The 20,426-nt window shown below is 34.8% G+C and overlaps 1 protein-coding gene across 1 annotated transcript in view; it reads left to right on the top strand.

Annotated features, from left to right (window-relative positions):
• Positions 1–20,426, top strand: part of MYO3B (myosin IIIB) — a 173,272-nt gene that overhangs the window by 47,973 nt on the left and 104,873 nt on the right. The window contains exon 10 of the mRNA XM_072341621.1: positions 12,165–12,230. Coding sequence (XP_072197722.1) covers positions 12,165–12,230 — 66 coding nt within the window. The remainder of the gene's footprint in view (positions 1–12,164; positions 12,231–20,426) is intronic.

Below are 20,426 nucleotides of genomic sequence, written 5' to 3'. Positions count from 1 at the left end.
CTCAAAGGGGAGGCGCTTCAGCTTTCTCATAACCTTTTGGCCCTCCTCTGGACCTGTTCCAACAACTCTATATCTTTCTTGTATTGGGGGCTCCAAAACTGGACATAGTACTCCAGGTGGAGTCGCACAAGAGCAGAGTAGAGTAGCCCAGACTTCTGGGCTGCAAGCACATCTTGCTGGTTCACACTGAATCTTTCATCAATCAACACATCCCAAACACAAATACTTCTCAGGGCTGCTCTCAAGCCATTCTCTTCTCAGTGTGTCTATTTCCTTATTCTAATTTTTTTTTTTTTTTTTTTAAATAAATGTTTTTATACACATCCTTTCTTTGCTGTGCACATAAGCTTGTTTTCTCGTGAGTTATTGTGTATTCAGCTTATGATTTTGAAAGGCCATCAGAATACAGGTAATATGCCATACTTATGCCTTTGAGATACAAGCTAGAACTTATTGTTTCAAGGAAGGTAATACAATTCTGTCAGTGTTTTGAGTGCAATCCTGAAGAAGTGAAACGACATTTCAGGCCATTAGCCAATGGTTAATGTTGGAATTTGTTAGTTGACATTGTTTATAATGAATAAAAAAATTGAATTAGATTTTTGCTTGAAAAAAGATAATCTTCTCACATACTTTGGTATTATAGAGAGAATAAGACACCTCACACATTTCACAGTACCACAGCCTTTCATGAGATATAATTGAAAAACAGATGCCTTCCTCAGAAATAGAATATTGATGTTCATATTTGTAAAGGAATTAATTCATTAATGATTGAAGGAGAAGAAAATGGAAGCCAAACTTTTTAGATGCTAGTGAGAGTCTAACATGGTTGTAATTATCTTTAGGACTGTAACAAATGTGTAATTGTTGTTTTCTTTTTGTAATAAATATTTTCCAGAAACATGCAATAACAAATAATCTCACTATCTGCAGACATATTTGGTGAAAATGAGCTGTGCCTTGAAAGGTATTGATTTGCTTGTTACAGTTTTCAGTTTGATTAATGTTAAAATTCCAGGGAGTATATTTAATCATTACTTGTGATTAGTACAGTAATAAGGCATTAGGCATATCCACACATTTACTATTAACAATTAATGTCTTTTATTTCTTTCCTATCACAGGTGCAATCATAAGTTAGAACTCATAAAAATTTTAAGGAAATATTTATTGAAGTAGACACTGGTTATAAATCTTGATAACTGGTATTTAGAGAGTTAATAATGATTTCTGTGGATTTATTTTATGTTAATGAAAGGCCATTCAGATTATAGCTGTATTGCAGCTTTTTCTTCTAGGAGCTGCAAGCTTTCAGCACTGTTGTGAGGCCAAGAATAATTCCAAGGTGAGACATCAAGTACTGCATTCTGAGCAGAGGGATCACATTTTACATATAAACAAACTGATATGTAGTCAGGCTAAATGACTGTTGAAAGCTGGCTTTACAAAGGTCAAAGCAGTGTTTTTTTGTTTGTTTGGTTGGTTTTTGTTTTATTTTGTTTTTTAAAAAAAGAAGAAAAAAACAGGCAGAAAAGAGAGAAAAATGGAAAGAGGTGGTAAATAATGGCATAGTGAGTTGGTTGGTTTGTTTGGTCCTGTGATATCATCAGTATTTATATGGATATAATTGGTTGACAGTAAATTCCCAGTGTGAATATACCCAACTGCAAGAGACTTGAGCAACCTCATCTGATATCATTGCTGCATTTGCTTTAAGCAGGGGATTGGACTAGAGACCTCCCTAGGTCCTTTCCGACTGACATTAGTCTATGCTGTGTTAGAAAGATTTACTTCATCCATGCTGGTATATAGGGAGAAATCTGAGAGTAGTATAATTCCTTTATTTGTTAGGCCTAAATGAGACCATCGTTGGATCAGTTTTTCTGGTGTTGTTAATTACCCTTCAAAAATAACATTAAGGGCATGATGAAAAAAAAAAAAAAAAAAAAAAAAAGACTCTCTGAGAAGAAAGGGAAAGATGTTGGCACAAATGATCAAAACCAAGTGAAATTTTCAGGAAAGTTGTGATTATTTTTGATGAGAATTCTTATATTTGTAATATGGAAAAAATGTATATAGCTATATTGGAAAAAAAACAAAAACAAATCTAGAGAATGTCAAAGGCAACTTGAACATAGCTCTTGTTTTCTCTAGGGTAGAGATACTTAAGTTTGTTACTTTAATGTACTTAGCAAATGACTGATGAGATCCAATGACTAAAAGCTATGTTTAGAAAAATTTAAATGGAAAATGTAGCAGTTTATTTATAGTAGTATTTAGTAAGAGTGAAGATTCTGATGAACAAGCTGACTTTCCTTTTCTTGTGTTCATAAAACTGAAGTGAAACATGTTTGCTCACAAAATACTCCTCTTCGGTCAGACTGTTGGATTTGATGCATAAAACATTACATGTACCACTTGATATAAAACAAGTTACACATGGTGATAGTGGTCTAGTTTGACCTTGGAACCGGAAGTCTGTGTAAGTATAGCTGGAAGCGCAGATGATGTATGTAGGAGAGAACTGATAACCTTAGCTAGGCTGTTAGGCAAAAACTCCAATACCATCTTAAACATTTCTTGAAGGGAGGACACAGTGCAGTCTTCTCTAGCATAATTGGAGATATTATCTTAGGTAATAGCTGGAAAATCAGGAAATCAGGTGTGTGGCATGGGGAGAAATAAGATGTATCTGTGGGAGAACTTGTTTGGAAGTGACTGTTGTGCATTTGGAAGGGCAGAGCTTATCTTTTTTTTTTTTTTTTCCCCCTCTGTGCAAACCTTGCTTTAGTTGTCTCGAGGGGAGCAGGAACAACTTTCCTCTTGAGAGAGCTGGTACCTGTGCTTTGGCATCCAGTAGTGCAGTCTCTGAGACTGTTAGGTAAAAATAGTTGTAACATCTTATATCTTTCTACCTGTCTGACTAAAGCGGTTTGACTTCATGTGGTTTAATTTTGTTAAATTAGTCAAAACGCATTATCTAGGTTTCTTCATTCACAATTTAGATTATATCAGATTCCCTTTTATCAGGCTATTCACATAATAGACAAAGTGCTGGGTGAGGATGTTCTGAATTACAAGAAGGTAGCTTCATTGTGCAAGCTGATGAACCATGATCTTTTGCTAGCATGCAAATGTGTCAGACTTCTACAGGCAGCTTGAAGTGTCTAGGGAAACAAAAAGAACAGAAACCACCCTACACTGAAAGAGAAACAAAGGTCTTACTTGATGCAAGTGAGATTTTCTTCTATGTTTAACCATTCTACATATTTTAAAATTTAGTGCAGATGTCATGTTAACACACATATACTTAACTTTTAGTTCCCCATTATAATTGCTGTATTTCTACTATTTTAAAAAATATTTTTCTTTCTCAGCTGAGTTATTTAAAAGTTGTTTAAAAGCTTTATTTATTTATTTTAAATATCTTTACTTCTCACATTTGGATATTCAAGCCCTGCAGAATTTTGTACGACTCTTTTTAAAACTCCGGGTCTAGGTAATGCTCACTTAATTCAAATATACTGTCATGCTCTTTGTTAGAGCTCTCTTTGAAGAAATCAGGATGTTGGATCTCAACAGCTGTGTCAGAAGTCTGCACTCCAGAAAAAGCAGGGAAGACATGATTGCATATAGTTTAACTGCTGCTAAATGTCTAAAAAGGCACAAATAGCGTGCCTGATTCTAGATACCATCAGAGTCTATTTGGAACATAAGTACAGGATGGTTTCCTATATTTTAAATTTAAAATGCTGCTATAATTCAGATTATTAATTGGTGTGTTAATATCTACTATAGAAAAAGACAGGTAGAACATATTTTTGTTTCCTCAGCACTTAATGCTGTTGTATTCTATGTACTGTTTATATAAAAGCTTCCACTGATACCCTGAGAAGATGAAATCCTTTCCCAGCTAAGGTCAAAGGCAAAAATCTAACTTTATTTAGAACGCTCAAATTTCTTATGAAGTTTGTCTTCCATGGTTTAAAGAACGTGCTTATCTCATACCTGATTCTTTTTTTTTTTAATATTCCTCCTGTCCTTTCCTCTGCTATCAGCTACTTTGCAGTTTTTACCCCTTACCAGAGTACTGCAGACTGTTATGTAGTAATGCTCTGTGGCAGCCACAGAAGTGACACTTTTCAAAACGTGTGCATTTAAAAGGTCTGTATTACATTTCTGTTTACTAGGTTACATTCTTTGCTATTTTCTCATTTAATCTGCCTCTGACAAATGCCAATTTTCTCTTAATCCATACAGAATGATTGACATCAGCTCTTTTCTGTCTTCCAACCCTGTTTTTACTATACTGCTTTATGTATTATAATTAACTTTCTTCTAAACTTTCTTAGTTATGTTCTCTTTGGTCCCCAAGAAAGTGGTGCTTGTGTTTGTTTTCACTCCAGTTGTAATCTACCATGATTCCTGTCATATAGTGTTTTTCAAAAGCAGATCAAAATTTCAAGTGTTTTGAAAGAAAGCCTACTGGAAGAAGGAATAGGACAGGAAACAAATTCCATTTTATATACAGTCCTTGTGATCAGAAGGCATATTACCCGAAACGAGAATTAATTTAACAGGTCTTGTACATTTCTTTATGCTCTGGCATTTAGTCAGTTGCTTTAGAATCTTCATAATATCCCTCATAGTGTTCCATCGGAAACATGCCACCATCAGCTAATGTATACCTTCAGTAAATATTCAGTTATGAACCAGGCAGGTAGGACTGTCAGAATAATATTTTTGTTCTTACAATGCTATGAGCCAGGCTAAACCAAAAACAGTTAAGTTCTGAGTAAAAAAAAAAAAAATAAAATAAAATAATATATATATATATATTTATGAATAAAGAATAATCCTTGTTTCCAGTTGAAAATACAGACTGCTTTTTTTGATCAACCATTATTGAATTCCATGTTCCGTGCTGGCTGTATCAATCATATGGTAATAAACTTATATGATTATATGGCCCCATAAATTCTTTTAGGGTCACTGTCATGCTTATTTTTATTTCTGTGGATCTTCAACTAAAAGATTCCTCTCTCTGTGAAATAGAAGGATAAGAATGCTTGTGTCTTTGAAAATAAGAGTTATATTAATAAAACAAACAAAAAAAAGTAAAGAGGAAACACAAGAAGCAAAAAAATTTGCCCAGTATATCATAGAAGTTTACTGGCAGAGGTAGGTGGAACAGAAAATCTTATTTACTGATCCCTAATTCAGAATCTGAATGCTTTATTGGGATGAAAGTTAGTCTTTGGTTTGGTATTTTTGGGGCCATGAAATCACAGAAGGGAAATTACCCTGGGGAAGGCTGATCTTATTTCTCTTTTATAACACCATTGCCAGTTTCTCCTCAACTATTTCTTGCTTTTTCTGCTTGTACTTTCCTGTTGTCATATCACAGTGGTCTCTTATTAACTGTTTGTCTGAAATTATCAAAGACTTCTGCTCACATTAGTCTTCAGTCTGTTTTCCTCCATTTCTTAAAACAGTTTTTAATGTCCATATTAGTCTTCCTCTTGTTGAGCCAAATTTTAGGCTACTTTCCCAGAACAGATATGCTCCACTGGGCAGCACCCTCACACATGAAGTATAATAAGGTCTAGTGAAATAATTGGTATACAGTGGGAGTTTGAAACATATACAGTTGAATTGCTGTTAGAAATGTACCTATGTGATTTTCACTTTCAGATTTTAAGATACTTTTTCTCAGACAACACCATAAATATGCCATGTAATTGCAGTGTTTTACTGTTCCAACTACAAAATTGTAGTGTCTAGACAACACTATGTGTGTTTCAGCCAGGCAAAGAAGCACTGTTGTCCCATTTTATTTCACTGGCAACTGACATTTCTCCTCCACTTCAGATTCACAGAGCCATGGTTTTAATAGAAAAGCAAAATACTATATTGCAGTTAAGATGTGAATGGATTATAAATAAAAATCTCAATTGTTATTTCCTTTGTTTCAATTGCTGTTAATTTGCTAGTGCCTCCTTAGCTCCCTGAAACTTCTGTGAATAACTGAGATGATTAAGCATAATTATAATTCAGTTATGATGTCTGTTTTGAAGCTTGACCATTGGAATGCAAAACTGTGTGGGTTCACCTCCATCCAAAAGTACTTCTGAAATAAAATACTTGTTTCTGTCTCACTGAAGCCAGAAAATGAATCTCAAAACTGAAGAGTAAATGACAGGAATAAATGATGCCTTGTCAAGTCCTAAAAAAGGCTAATGAAAGTGCAGCTGCCAAATCTGACTGAAATCAGTGGCCTGTGAATTGCAATGTTCAAGGGAAAAAGTCAAAGATAATCCAGATGTTCCCAAGCAGAACAGTTTGCAATACTTTTTCATCCATTTTCTTTCTGTCTGTATAAGCTAAAAGAAAATCCATAATTGAGATTTTTTTTTTTTTTAAATGCGCTTTCTGAAGGTTATAATTTGACCTTCAAAATGATTTAATGTGCCCAGCACATTATTTATTTCTGTACTCATTACTTTAAAGGTGACTTTTATGTACCATTTCAAGCACAGGATTTTTCATGTGAAGGAGGTTTCTTACGATGTTTCTTTTGACAGGCTCTTTTATATCCTTCCTTGAAGTGCTTTTCTTTTGGCAATGCATAAAGTGAATCAAAAAGAGATTTGTGCATAATTCTGAAACTGGCTACTTTTTACTTTTGTTTGTTTGATTTTGTTTTGCTCATTACACTCGATGTCAAAATATTCTAAGCTGGAGAACTGTGAATAAATGTTCAGTTAAATCTGTTTTAGAGAGATACTTTATATTTTGTTCATTTTTGGATTTAAATTTCTTTTAGAGCTACACCTGCTCACTGTTAATCCACCTGTTTACTTACTGGCAGCAAAATAAATAGTCACATAAAATCATACATAAAAAGGGAGCAGTGTGGATTTACATGTCACAGTGTGCAGAGCCATCATTCTTTTCTGAGAAAGAATGGAAAGAGATACTCAATTTATATTTTTTCGGGATTGGGACTCTTTGTTACAAAAAAAAGTTTTTAAATGTGTGGTTACTTTAGAGCCTGTCAAACAATTAGGATTTACAGTTGTAGCTATTGGCAGTTTTACTTTCAACTCAATACAATTTTTTTTAACCTTTAAGTGCAGTCTAGGCTTTTGCATTATGGACAATCTCTGAAATATACAGAGCACTCATTCCAGTGTGAAAATATCAAATATAACTTTCTCTGTATTTGAAAGACAGCAAAGTGGTTTTTTTTTGTTTGTTGTTTCCTTTTTTTCTTTTAGCAAGGAGATCATTTATTACAGCAACAAGACCATAGTGGTATGTATTTTGCTTCCTCTTTCCTGTTCTTTTGGTAGGCTTTGATGTTCCCAAGGTAGGCCTTGATCTTGGTTTAAAGCAGCATATCTTTGTTATAATTAAGGCACTTTTACTTTATTTCAGAAAATATGCCTTTATTCCAGTAGATTATCTGTGAAGTCTTGTTGATAAAAGTTTTGAACTAGATACTTAGGAGAGGAAAACATTCCTTTCAAGAATAGGAAGAGAACAGGTGGAGTAGAAAAGGAGAAACTATTCAGAAATGAATCAGTTGCGAGTGAGAAGGTTGCTGGAGAGCAGATTTATCAGGAACATGCCTTTTCTCCTTTCTCCCTTCTTCCGCCTTCTTTTGAAAGAATAATTTCAAAGGCTTGCCTTCAAAAACACAGAGCATTTTGTGCTGATTCTCCGCTCCTGGAGGCATCTAAACTACAGTTTCAGTTAATCTTACAGAGATGAAACCATACCCTGCATCCTACTGAGTGAACACTGGTGAAATATAATAGTGAAATTCAATCAAACCTGAGTAGACTTTAATAGGAGGCAGATGAATGGAAGAGTGTTTAGGATATGAATTTTTCAATTAGATCAGTGGAAAATTCATATTCATTTGAATGGTCTGTGGACTGGGAGATCCTCTGAGTCCTGTTGAAGGATCTTTTTGTTATTTTCAGTGGGTTACCCAAGATGGGGATGCTATAAAGAGGTGCAACTTTAAACTTATATGATAATTTGCCAGGCAGTAATTGATGTCAAATATTCATTTACCTAAATACAAACCACTTTTTATATGTAAACTTTTATAAGGAAACCTCATTATTGCATGTGGTTCACTTTCTGCTTTTTATATGGTTATTTCACATAGCATTTGAAAATAGGCATAGATGGTTGAAGTTCTCATGGTTTAAATTCTGTCTACATGTAATTTAAATTCTGTCTACATGTAATGTAGGTGCATGTCAACAGAATTATTATTTCTGTTTGCCCTGTTTCAGTCAGCTAAAAAATATGATCACAACGTACATGTATGGGGCTGTGGCTGACAGAGCCTGTTTATGGTGACAGATGTTGGTGATTCATCTTCTAATTTCTCCATTAGAAACAGTATTGTAGGCCGATGATGCAATCTGGCCATTGGAGACTCTATCTTAGTTTTTGTTTATATGGCTAAGTTTACTAAAGTAGCTTAAAAAGTTGTGGCTGTGTGTTCAATTTTTAGTTTAGAATTTTTAGATTTCTTTTAAGATGAAAATATTTATTTTCTATTTGCTTGTAACAGTCTAATATCTATGATCTGTAATTAGGTTCATGACTTACCATAAAGGATGAATGGTGCTTACTGAACTGCATCATTGTCCTTATTGTGGTAAAATGACTGATTCTGTTTCACCAGCTGTGACTTTGGAAGCAAACTGAATGACAGGGAACACGTAAAGTCCAACTGATTAACATATTTCCAGCACTCAACTAAATGTGTGTCATTCAGAATTCAGCAGCAGGTCTTGCTTGATAAGCTTGCTCTTGTTTTCATGTTCTAAGAAACATGCTTCTGCTTGAGGTCTGTTGTACAGACAGAATCTTGAGTCCTTACTGAACCAAAACTCCCTGTGAAAATGGCATCACTATTGCCATAGAAGGCACTGAATATGAGGGTAGAACACTGCAGCTGCCTGAGGAAACAGAACATGTAGTTCTATGGTTTATTACTTGTCTTGTATCAAGTGAGAACATTTTCAAAAGACAAGCCCAATTATATCCACTTTTTGAAATAATGTATCTGCTTCTCCCACTAATATATCTATTTATCCCAATTTCCATCACTTAGTGTAGAAAATAAGTCTGTTGTCCTTTAACTAATCATATACGTGGCCAAGGTGATTGAAAGGCTGTATGCAGATTGTTATGTTTTTTATGCAAAGGGTAAAATAACTTGTCAGCAAGTTAACAAGAAGCAGATTTTAGTCAATCTGTGTGTTCAGAGTATTGCAGAAGCTTCCTAGATGTTGGTAAATTTCAGTGATGTCAGAAAGTCACAAAAGGTCTTAGTTTGACCTTTGATGAGCCACAGTGATGAGACAAGTGTTGTGTTTCTCTGCAGTTTGGCATCTGATAATATTGAGTTATTTTACTTTTCCTCTTTTAAGTGATACAAATTGCAGATGTTTTAATTGATTATTGATTTCAAACTTCAAAGGATTTAGTGTGCTCATAAAAAAGGCTTAAGTATTTGAATAGAGGGTTGCACTTGCATGCCTGGCCTAAAATTTGGATTTGAATGATATGATGGAGTGCACTTAGGAGGTGCCATCGAAGTGCTGATGTTTTCAGCCATCACAATGAAAGACATTCTGGTGTCTTAGATAAATAAATTGTAGGGAAGCTTAAATGACTGTCATGCTCCTTTCTGGAAATGATTTATGGTTACAGTGCCAGAATAGGGTGACCACTGTGTACTTGTATTTTGGTAGTGTTTTTCATCAGAGTTCACCTATGTGCTTTACAGATTAGCATTAGTAATTAATGTTCTGGACATACTTGTCAGTGATTTTAAGCAGAGTACTCCCAATTCTATGATTTTACTGTGAAAACACTAAGAACAACATAGGATCTTCTGTCAACAACACAAAAGCCTCAAGTTCAAGAAAACATCTTAGAGTTACAGAATTCATGGTCAGCTGTGTGGCAAAAACTCAGGATTTGGCACAAGGCATACTTTTCCTTATCTGAGACAGTGTCTAGTGAATGCTTATTAGCTTAGTTATTGGACATAATATTGGACATAGTATGTTCTGTGTGATTAAAAACATTACTTCCACCATTAGTCATTAACTTGTAAATGAGTAAATACATTTCCTGAATGACATCTGCTCAGCTGGTCTGTTCTTCCATGATGAAATTCCACTTGGTTCCATCATAATATCTGCAAATAATTTAAGTACCTATGCAGTGTATTTCCTTTTTTGAAGAAGTCCTTTGCAAGACTATGAATAGTGTCTCCAAACACTGTTTTCTGCAAGCACCGTTGTTGCCACCATGGCAAGGCTTCAAGAACAGTGTGAATAGACAATACAAAACTACATGTTTCATGAACAGTAAATGAGCTTTTGCAAAAGCAAATAATTTTGCAGTGAAATTCAGTATTTATGATAAATATGCAGTAGACTGTGTTGGTATCATCCTAAAAAGAACCATGTTGTACTTCTAGGCGATAGAATAAAAATTTGCACTTATCAGAATACCAATTATCAGATTTGTTTTCGTGTCAGAGTAGTTTTCCTGCAAAATAAGCACTGAGAACAGACCTGGTGTTATCCTAGCCAAGAGGCCCTTAAAGCTGTTTGCAGAGGTCATGCACAGGGACTGTGTAAGCTGATAAAAAATTTTCATTATAGGATAAGTTTTGCCTTTCTTGTGTACAGTTGATTTTTTTTCATTGTGTGAGGGCTGCTCTGACAATGTTGATTTCCACATGTAGATTTGGTAAGGGGTACATATCTCCAACATTCTGAATTTCTTCACAAAGAAAATTGCATTCCTTAAGTTGTTTATAAGAAAACAGAAAAGTAATAACACACTAATCTCAGAAAATGTGACATCCTGCAGTGAAATTAAATGACTGCATTTGTTTTGAGTAGACATTGATGAACAGAAGTGGTTCTACTATGACAAACCCACATGGTCTCTTCTTTTTTAAACTGTTTTCTTTGAGATTATTAAATGTAACTACCTTGAATCAGTTTTTGAAAATTTCAGAACCACTAAGCAGATCAACACTAATTTATGTTGTATTTATGCTGTTTGCCTTTTTTGCATTCTGAGATGTTTCCAAGCAGTGCTTTGTTGTCAGATATGTCCCTTGTATAAACGAGACAGTTTGTGATACAATGCAGGCTACTAGTGGGTGTTTCTGGTTTTGAATAAATCATATGTGATTTTTTTGTCGCATCAGTAATACGTGATCCATGGAATTGAGCCCTCGAATGCGGGGGGAGGAAGGGGGGGGGGAGGGAAACAGTTAATAAGGATTTATAAAATAAATGTGGGAAACAGTTAATAATGATTTATATAATAAATGTTTGCTTTTAGGATTTTAAATAATCATTGATACTTACTAAATGCTAGGTTGCTACCTCTGGGAGGTAATAAAACAGTTTGTAATTCATGGCTACTTCTTGCTATAGGCTGATCCATTGAAATTTAGTCCACTTAAGGTGACCAATAGTCCTTACTATGTATGTTTATGTAACTTAACTGTAATTGTCAGAAAGGAATCATACGCCAAGGAACATGGAACCCATCAGAATTTCAGATAATGCTTGTAGAAGAGACAACACTGTGCTAAACATCATTTTAAAAACAGCACCAATTTTTAATAGCATTTACAGCCTGGAGACTTTATCTCCTAAGTCATACAAACTGTGGAAATCGCACAGTATGTTGACAACTTGGTACCTCTTATTATGATAACCGTACTTAAAAAGCTCATGGTCAGCATCAGTAATCTGGGGTAAAGTGCTTAAGGAGTGTGATGGCAAGGCTAGTCTTCGGATCTAAGTTGATCCTTACTGAGTAAGGCTGAATTAAAAGAGAAATATTGCAAAGCATACTGTGAGCTATACTGACTTCCAGCTTCAAAGGTATTGACATAAAAGGAGAAGGACATGAAAAGAGCAAAACTGTCAATGAAAAAGCAGCGGCAAGAAAAAAATGAACAGGCATCTGAAGGTCGCTACATTTCCCATCATCTTTTTAGCCCTAGTGGGACCAATATTATTTTTATTTAATATCTCTGAGAAAATTATTGTAAACAGTAAGATTCTAAATCCCAAAACTTTGTTTTTCAGAAATCCTCCTCCTACTTTGCTACATCCTGAAAAATGGTGCAGAGGATTCAACCATTTCATTTCACAGTGAGTATTATTTGTTTTAAAACTCTCTTATTCGGAAACTGTTTTTCAGATGTTGAAAGTTATTCAGCGGTTCCATCTTCTCATGTAATTTGTTTAACAGCTTCTCTGAACAACTTAGTTGGCTTGAGTCTTGACTTCTTGTTAGAGTTGGAGCATGTTTATAAATATAACTGATTTCCTTGATTATTTTGAAGAGGAGCTTTATGTCAAAGAAAAAAGGGGTTAGTGAAAATGGCTGCTGGTCAATTTAAAATAAGAATTTAAAAGATGAGAAAGAGAACAGTTGTCTTTTTCCACTTTACTAACATTCAGTAAGTTTTGTACCCAACATGCACATGAACAGGAGTTGTACAAATAGTGTAACAGGTTACATAGATGCTACAGATTTTCTAGATGGGATATTATCAAACACTGTAAAGCTTCTACTGATAACTAAATAGATTGAATACTGCTTGCCAATAATGACTTTTCAAGATAGATTTGAAAACTTGTAGATATCCATTTTTAATCTGTTGTGTATCTGTATCTACAGTTTCTTGTGGAGTAGTGCAATATCTGTACCTTACAAATTTTTCAGTCAGTTTTGTAATAGTATTTTCCCTTTTTTAGAGTAAGTCAGAAATAGAAAGATTAATGCAACTTTTATAAACAACATTGCTTAAAAAAGTTCCAGTTTATTATGCTGATGTTTAAATTGGCTGGGAAAATTAGGTAAAAAATAATGTTTGGCCTGCAGTAGAAAACCAATTTTATCATTACTGCAGTATGACCCAGGATCTCCTTCAGTGTAAGCAGTGAAAGTACATCCCGTTAAAGCAGGTTGAATTAAATTCTGTTTCTACATGATGCATGTCCTTTTTCATCAGTGTATGCTGTAATCTGTGGTGGAATGAGTGGTTAACTACAAAAGTCACTGTGTTGTGAATGAATTCCATTGTGTTATAGAAAATGGTTCTTTTTATTGTATTTATGGACAGTACCCTGTATTTTTGGGAACTCTGGCACCAGTGGATCTTCCATTTTAGAATTCTCAGTTGAGACAGAACAGTATAAAAAATTCTTCTCACTAGCAACATCTGCAGGTTTACAAATCATACTTTAAATTCTTTTACAATAACATACACGATGAAGTAAGGAAGCATACCCATATGCCATCTCTTAACTTGAAGAGATGTAGCAATTGTAATCCAACCACAAATCTTTTAGCTGTTACTGATAATTGGCTCATTTATGTGCATTATTTATATATTTGATGATGCCTTTCTTGTGACAGCTTAGTTATGATAAATTCAAAGCAATGGCTGTATAAATTCCATACTGCCTTTTATCCATATGTTGGTACTTTGTCTGATGTTTCTATCACCCTCATGATGAGTGGTTAGCTTTAGAATAATTTCATTATCTACCTCCTTCCGGATGGCTAACGTCATTTGCATAACAAGCTTATCTGGTTCAAGTCGTGGGCCAGACCTTGTACTGGCAAAAAACAAGCATTCATCTGTTCCTAAGCATATTTCTGACTTCAGTTCTGTTGACACAATAATTTTATCTATGCCAAGATTGCCAAACCTGGTCATTGTAACCTTCCCAACTCCCCTACCCCTGTTGTCATTTCTTGAAATGACAGTCTTTCATTATCTGAAGAAGCATTTTACTTATGTTTTCTTCTGTGATTTGCAACATGACTGAGCTGGAAGTTTGAGTTTACTTTCATGGTTAACTCTTTAAACTGTTAAAGCAATATGTTATTTTTTCAAAAGTTAAGTTTATATTTTAGCTGTGATTCTGCTATTCCAAGGAAGATGTTATTGTGGCAGCATAATTATTTGAATACTTACAAAGTCTGAAGGTAGAGCAGGTCAAGGTGGTGAATTTATTTTTGTATTTCCAGTATTGTTGAGCTTGACTCGAGAAGAGGACTGTAATGTATAAAATGTAATGTAGCTAATACTTTGTTTTAAAAAGTTGAGAAGATGCAACTTCAGCCAAGCCGTATTTGGCAGCTCAATTTGTATATGGTATCTTCTGATACCATATAACGTGCAGCATGTTACACAGGTTTAAACACATAAGTTAAGTTTTGTGTACGCCTATTTATCTGTACTAATGTAACTGTCCATGAAGAGCTTGGCTGTTCCACTTATAATGTGAGAAACAATTATCTGTTTATTTTTAAATAGTTATCAATAGTGATTACCATTTCTATAAGGCTGATTAAGTAACCACATCAGTTATTGGAGGATTGGCTCCTACAAATGGTAGACTTTTACTTATGTTCATTTCTGTGTTCAAATAAAATACAGTTATTGAAGAGTACATTCTGTCTATAAATATTTGAGAAGTTAATTTTTTTATAGCTACAGCGTAGCTATTACTATTCTCTCAAGATTAAAACCACCATTTCATACATAAAGTGGTCCAGAATTTACTCATTAAATAATATAGACTCAATGAGAAAAGGAATTTTTCAAAAGTCACTAAAATTAGCCTGTGTGCCACAAATATTATTCTCAGCAGTTTTAATCTTGGATGACCTCTAGGGATAGTTAGAAGAGTTAATGTAGTCTTGGAGCAGGAGGATACAATGACCTTTATTTACATTACATCACAAAATGGTAATCTTAATTAAAATGAGCAATGGTATCTCCAGAGACAGGCATTCTCCTTTTAAATTTATTTAACAAATGATGAGCTATTATGGTTCTTTGAATTAGTCTTTCGTGTACTGCAAGGACTTCAAAAATTAAGGAATTCAGGAAGTATTAAAGTCACAATGTGAAATTACAGGATTTATGGTCAGCATTTATCATCAGAAAGTAAAGTTTATTTCAGCAGTGATCTTGTAAATACAATATAAATTTAATTTTCATTCTCAATATTTGAAATAATTTCACTCATTTTTAAAAAGCCTTACAAGCTGCTTTCCATAGTGTTGAGTTTACATCAGAGTAATTCAATTAACAAATCATACAGATTGTAAAGGTTGTAAGTGCTCTGAATGCTTTTTTTTTTTTCTACAGAGTAGACTCATTCCTGTTAAAAGGCTAGAAAACCCTGATTTCACTGTACAGTAAATAAATGCATTTAATCATTTTTTATATGATTGTTAGAATTGTTCTCATATAATTTCAGGTATTTCTAGTAAAGTTTCAACTAGAGCAAAGTTTGACCCAATACAAGGACTGAGAGAGGTGCCACTGCATAGTTTCCACCTGTTTGTTCCGGAACCACCTATATGAGCCAGAACAAATTGCCATGTCTACTCAGCCCAGAGGAGGCTGGGAAACCTGTTGTTGTTGAATCTGTAGAAGAGAGAGAAATCTATTTGCTACACCTGATTTTACAATTTTAGAGTTCAGTGAACCTTTCATAAGTTTCAAGTGTGTATTCTAAATTAGACTCTATGGTGCTTCATGTTAAAAATGAAATGGAAAGAAGATTTGTTTAGAAAACAGGTGCTGGTGATATTTTAGTATTAAATGTTGGTCTCATTGCTGGGTAAGATTAGTTATTTATGACATTTGCTACCAAAAAGCAGATCAATAAAAATATAAACATGTTCTGAGCATCAGAATTTATGTTATGCATGTGGTAATTGACTACTTTGTCATAAATTCAGTCTTTCATCCTAGCAGCAGAAGGAAGAGTAAAATCCTTGTTATTTATCATAGTATGCTCATTCAAGACAGTAGATCTGTTTAGCTTATGACGTATCCTCAAAGCCAGCATGCTGTTTTTCCAGAGAAGCAGCTATATATAGTTCTGAAGATGAGGTTATTTGTATCCTGTGTGTCCCGCTGAATTAGGACCCAAACCAGAAATGCTGTTGGCAGAGTTGTCACAGGTTTTTAGATCATTTTTTGCAAATGAGTGACCTGCAGCAGTGGGGGATGGGCTGAGCGGTTCCTAGGAGGCTTCAGGGCAGCAGGCACATCCCTTCATCATTCAGAATGTTACACCCAGTGTAACATGGCTGCTCTTCTCCTCTTCTCTCCTGCATGTGACTGATCTGTGTCTGCTACAGCTGCATATGGTACAGAGATAGGAGGCACAGTCAGTATGATAAATAGGAGCAGAGCATTTTAGTCAGTTAAAAACAACCAGGGTGTTACCAGCTTGATCTGAAAAGTTCTTATGCAGTAAAGATTATTACTATTTTCTTTAGAGATGCTAAGAAAAGAAAGGATTAAGCATATCTAAGGAGACTAATTTTGAGTAAATGCAACATCATAGCAGTGAATGCATGCTACAGTATCCCTAAATGCTCATCTTTATGATAGTAAATAGCTTAGGTCTGTACAAATAAAACATTTGATAAATAGTACTGGAGAATGAGGTCTGCTGTGTACACAGATAAGAGCACATTTTATCACACCAACGTGCCATTGTTTAATTTTACATGAGCAGTATTGTTCAGACATAACATGACATTTATGTCTATGCATTTTCTCTAGGAGAGAGGCTACATGCAGTAGGTAGCAAAACCAAAAACATCAGTAAATCCTCAAAAATAATAACATGACCTATATGAATAGTAATTTAATAACAGCCAGAAATCAATACAGTGGTAGCAGTAATCCTCAAATAATTGTCATTTTTCTCTGCTTAAATATTCAGTACTTATTATGGATGTGCAAGTTTTATTGATAGTTTTTGTCTTGTTTTACTCTATCCACAAGAGTTCATGGAGAAGCCCTTACCCACAACCACTTCTGGTCATTTCCTCTACTGACTCAGCTCTGGTTTAGTTGTCTAAATTCTGTCCTGGGAAAAGCTCCCTGTTAACAATAACCACTTTGACTCAAATTCATTTTCTGAACGTTCTTTTCAATGTAGTTCAACTGAACCTGTTTTATTATGAACTTAATTAGGAAGTCCCATAGTGTGATGGGAATTGGTATGCATTGGCACCACACTTGTCTTCCATGCACCAAGGATAGATATCACATAATGAACAACTTCTTCAAAAACAATTTTTTTAAAAAATTGAACAACAAAATAACAGCCAAAAATAATTCCATAGGGAAGAAACTGAAAAATTTCTGCCTCTTTATCTCTCATATAAGTTGCTTGGTTTGGAACATCTTTAGGACAGTGAAAAGACTGGAAAGTTTCTTACTTTGTGTCTGCTCATCTGGCTTTCTAGGCAGGAGTGCAAGCCAATTTGGGTTATCTTCTTGATTTCATTGATCTTCCACTGTGGAACAACCTTCTAATGGGAAAATACAGGAAAGTAAAAAATAAAATCTTAGAACCTAGCAAACCTTCTTTTTCCCATATAGAGAGAGGGTCACGAAAATATGACCTAATTTATTCTTTTTCCTTTGGGAAATCTCTTCTTTAGATTCCTGGCTAATCTACCTCTACCTTAGGGGAAACCTGATAACTATTTAATATGTATTTAGTAGAAGAGGATCTCAGCTCCTCAGGAAGACTTGAAGACCTTTGAAGGCTTCCTCACTGATAGGCAGCAAAGAGAGCAGCAGGTACTTGTGCAAGCAGTGAAGCATTTGGAAGGCTGGGGAGAATGGTGGGAGGAGCATGGCAGAGGAACAGGGCCAGAAGAGTGGCAAAGAGAAGCTTGTCAAAACAATTGCTAAACAGATTGGAGGCTTTCTCTCCTTTGCCTAGAGGCTGTGTGTTTCCCTGTCTAATACAAATATGATACACAGTCATCATTTCTTCCAAGTAACATATTCACCTTCTGTGTGCATTGATGATAAACACTGATTAGGTGTCTCGCTGGCTTATTGGCTCATGAGACAAAGCAGAGTCAGCAACCTACTACCAGCAATTGAGAAATCTTCAGAAAACGTAGCATTTTTAAATGTAAAAATTGAAGGAAGCAATATGCTAGAGAACAGCTATAAAGTAACTAAGCTATAAGAGTTTTAGCTTCTTGCATTTGTTATAAAGAAGATATCTGTGGCCAAATGAATCATAATGTATCTGATTGAAAGAAATTTTTTAAAAACCCTTCTGCTGCTGCTCTACTATTGCTTTGGCTGCAGTAATGAATGATATTGTTAATTGTTTTCTGTTTCCAAGCACACAGGAGATTTAGACCACTGTTGTATTTCTTAAGAAATTTATTTCTTTCCACTTATTCATTAGTAAATATTAGCTCATGAATGCTGATAAAATTGCTCCCCTTTCAGTCATCTGATTTGCTGCTTGCAAAATGGCAATTTACCCTGTTGAGATATAGCAATTCCAACAATGTTATCATACAAGTGCAAGCAGCTAGTGAATTTTTAGAGGCTGTTTCAGACAGGCCTGCATGTAAGGGAGTCTGCTTTTATCCCTTGCTAATAAATGCTTCATCTTTGCCTGTAATTGTGGTAGAATGGAAATGGTGCTTCAGAGTCTGGCTGTGAGATTGCAGCAAATGGCTGCAACCTATGTTTAATGTAGTGACACTAATGAATTCTGAAAATTAATTTTCAGCTAAGAAAGCACATTGGAAGATAGTTGAATTTTAAATTAGGTAATGAATTAACTTTCATCAGGACCAACAACATGTACAGACTTTGTTTCTTTTTCAATCTCTTTGTACCAGTGCTTCACATTATCTTAGATCCAAAAAATTGCAAACCACATCTGATCATATTTTCATCATACATTATGTGAAACTCATATTGTAGTAAATTTTCTATTCAGTTTTCTCCATGTGAGGCAGTCTTACCACATAAGCTTTACAATGTATAATTTCCATGCCCTAAACAAGTTGACTTAAATTGCAGGTGCAATTTTTTGTTTTATATATAATTGCAATATGTTTAATGTTGGACAACTAGCTTAGGGAGTTTCAAAATTGGTTTTAAATGAATTCATCAGGTTCAGATGAATACCTGAAGATATTACAGTTTTTCTCCTTTCTTCAGAAGCAAATCCTTCAGTGATGTTATTTCTTAATATTTACGCATTGCACACTGCTATTTCTTTTGGCCATGCTGAATAATAATATTTTCTGGTAAGTGACATTACAAAAGCTGCTTAGTTACTCTACTCTTCCTCTTAAATGTTAATAATGCTAGATTTAAAATTAGATATTACTTCTTGATTTCTTTTTCTCTTTATGTGGAATATGTTTCTTGATTGAATGTACTGATTAGTTATGACAACTGTGAATGCAAGCACCCATGTACCCATGTGATTAATTTTTTCACATAGTTCTGTTTCAGGGTGTAGGCATGTAGAAAGTGCTGTAATAAGTCACATTCACGAAGGCTTTAACATTATAACAATGAATATGCTACCCTGCATTAATATTTTCTGTAGTAAATTGCTTCCAGTGTAGATGATCAATTATGGAATACTTCTGGTGAGCCCAATGTTCCCTTTTTCACCAGCTCATAGGTGGGGGCCCAAGTACAGTTAGATGTTAGTTACTACCTGTTTGCTTTGTTGTAGCATCCCAGTGATCATCAGAGAGGGCCTGCTTTTTCTGATAAAGGCACAAGCTTGGCAAAATAGAAAGTATACTCTCAGCTTGGAGTAGAAACTTTGATCACAGAATCACAGGGATGTGTCTTTTGTGTTACTAGCTTAGTCATCTTATAATTATTTAGGAATTCACTTGTGCTTCAAGGGAATTCCTAAATGGCCACAGATTGCAAAAATATTGTGCTACCAAAAAATAAAAGCTGCTTATAGATGAAACAGTGTATAAAATATAGTTGCAGAAGACTGCATGCATGCATGCAGTCAACAGGGGCATGGTAAGGATATACAACAGAAGCAAAGGTAATCAATCCCTTGTGTAGTCTTCAATATGTTCTCATTGATAGAACTTAGCTGTGCTCATTAAAAATATGTGCCAGACTCAGAGAACTAGGATTTCAGGCACATAATGCAGAAGCTGACAACTTGTTTCCCTTCGTCTTGAATAAATTCTATGAATGCCGTACCTTGGATATTTGGATGTTTCATTTAGGGTCCTTCTATACGGAAAAAATTCTTTCTTGCAACTTCTGGATCTTGTCCATAGGGTATCTTTGGAGGCTCATCAGACCAGAGCTCAGAGCAGACGTTTTTATAATAACTGCTTAACACAGGCTGGAAGATATTTATATTAGCATTTCTGGTGAATGCAAGGTGTTCTGTGTGGAACCGTGTCGTTCCATAAGGAGATTTCATTTAATCTCAAATATTATTACTCTCTAAAAATTAACTACTGCCATGTCTTCCCTTGAA

The sequence above is a fragment of the Excalfactoria chinensis genome, chromosome 7 (genome assembly GCF_039878825.1).
Source record: "Excalfactoria chinensis isolate bCotChi1 chromosome 7, bCotChi1.hap2, whole genome shotgun sequence".
NCBI classification, from domain to species: domain Eukaryota; kingdom Metazoa; phylum Chordata; class Aves; order Galliformes; family Phasianidae; genus Excalfactoria; species Excalfactoria chinensis.
The sequence above is the reverse complement of the archived record's forward strand: the minus strand, read 5'-3'. Positions and strand labels throughout refer to the sequence as shown.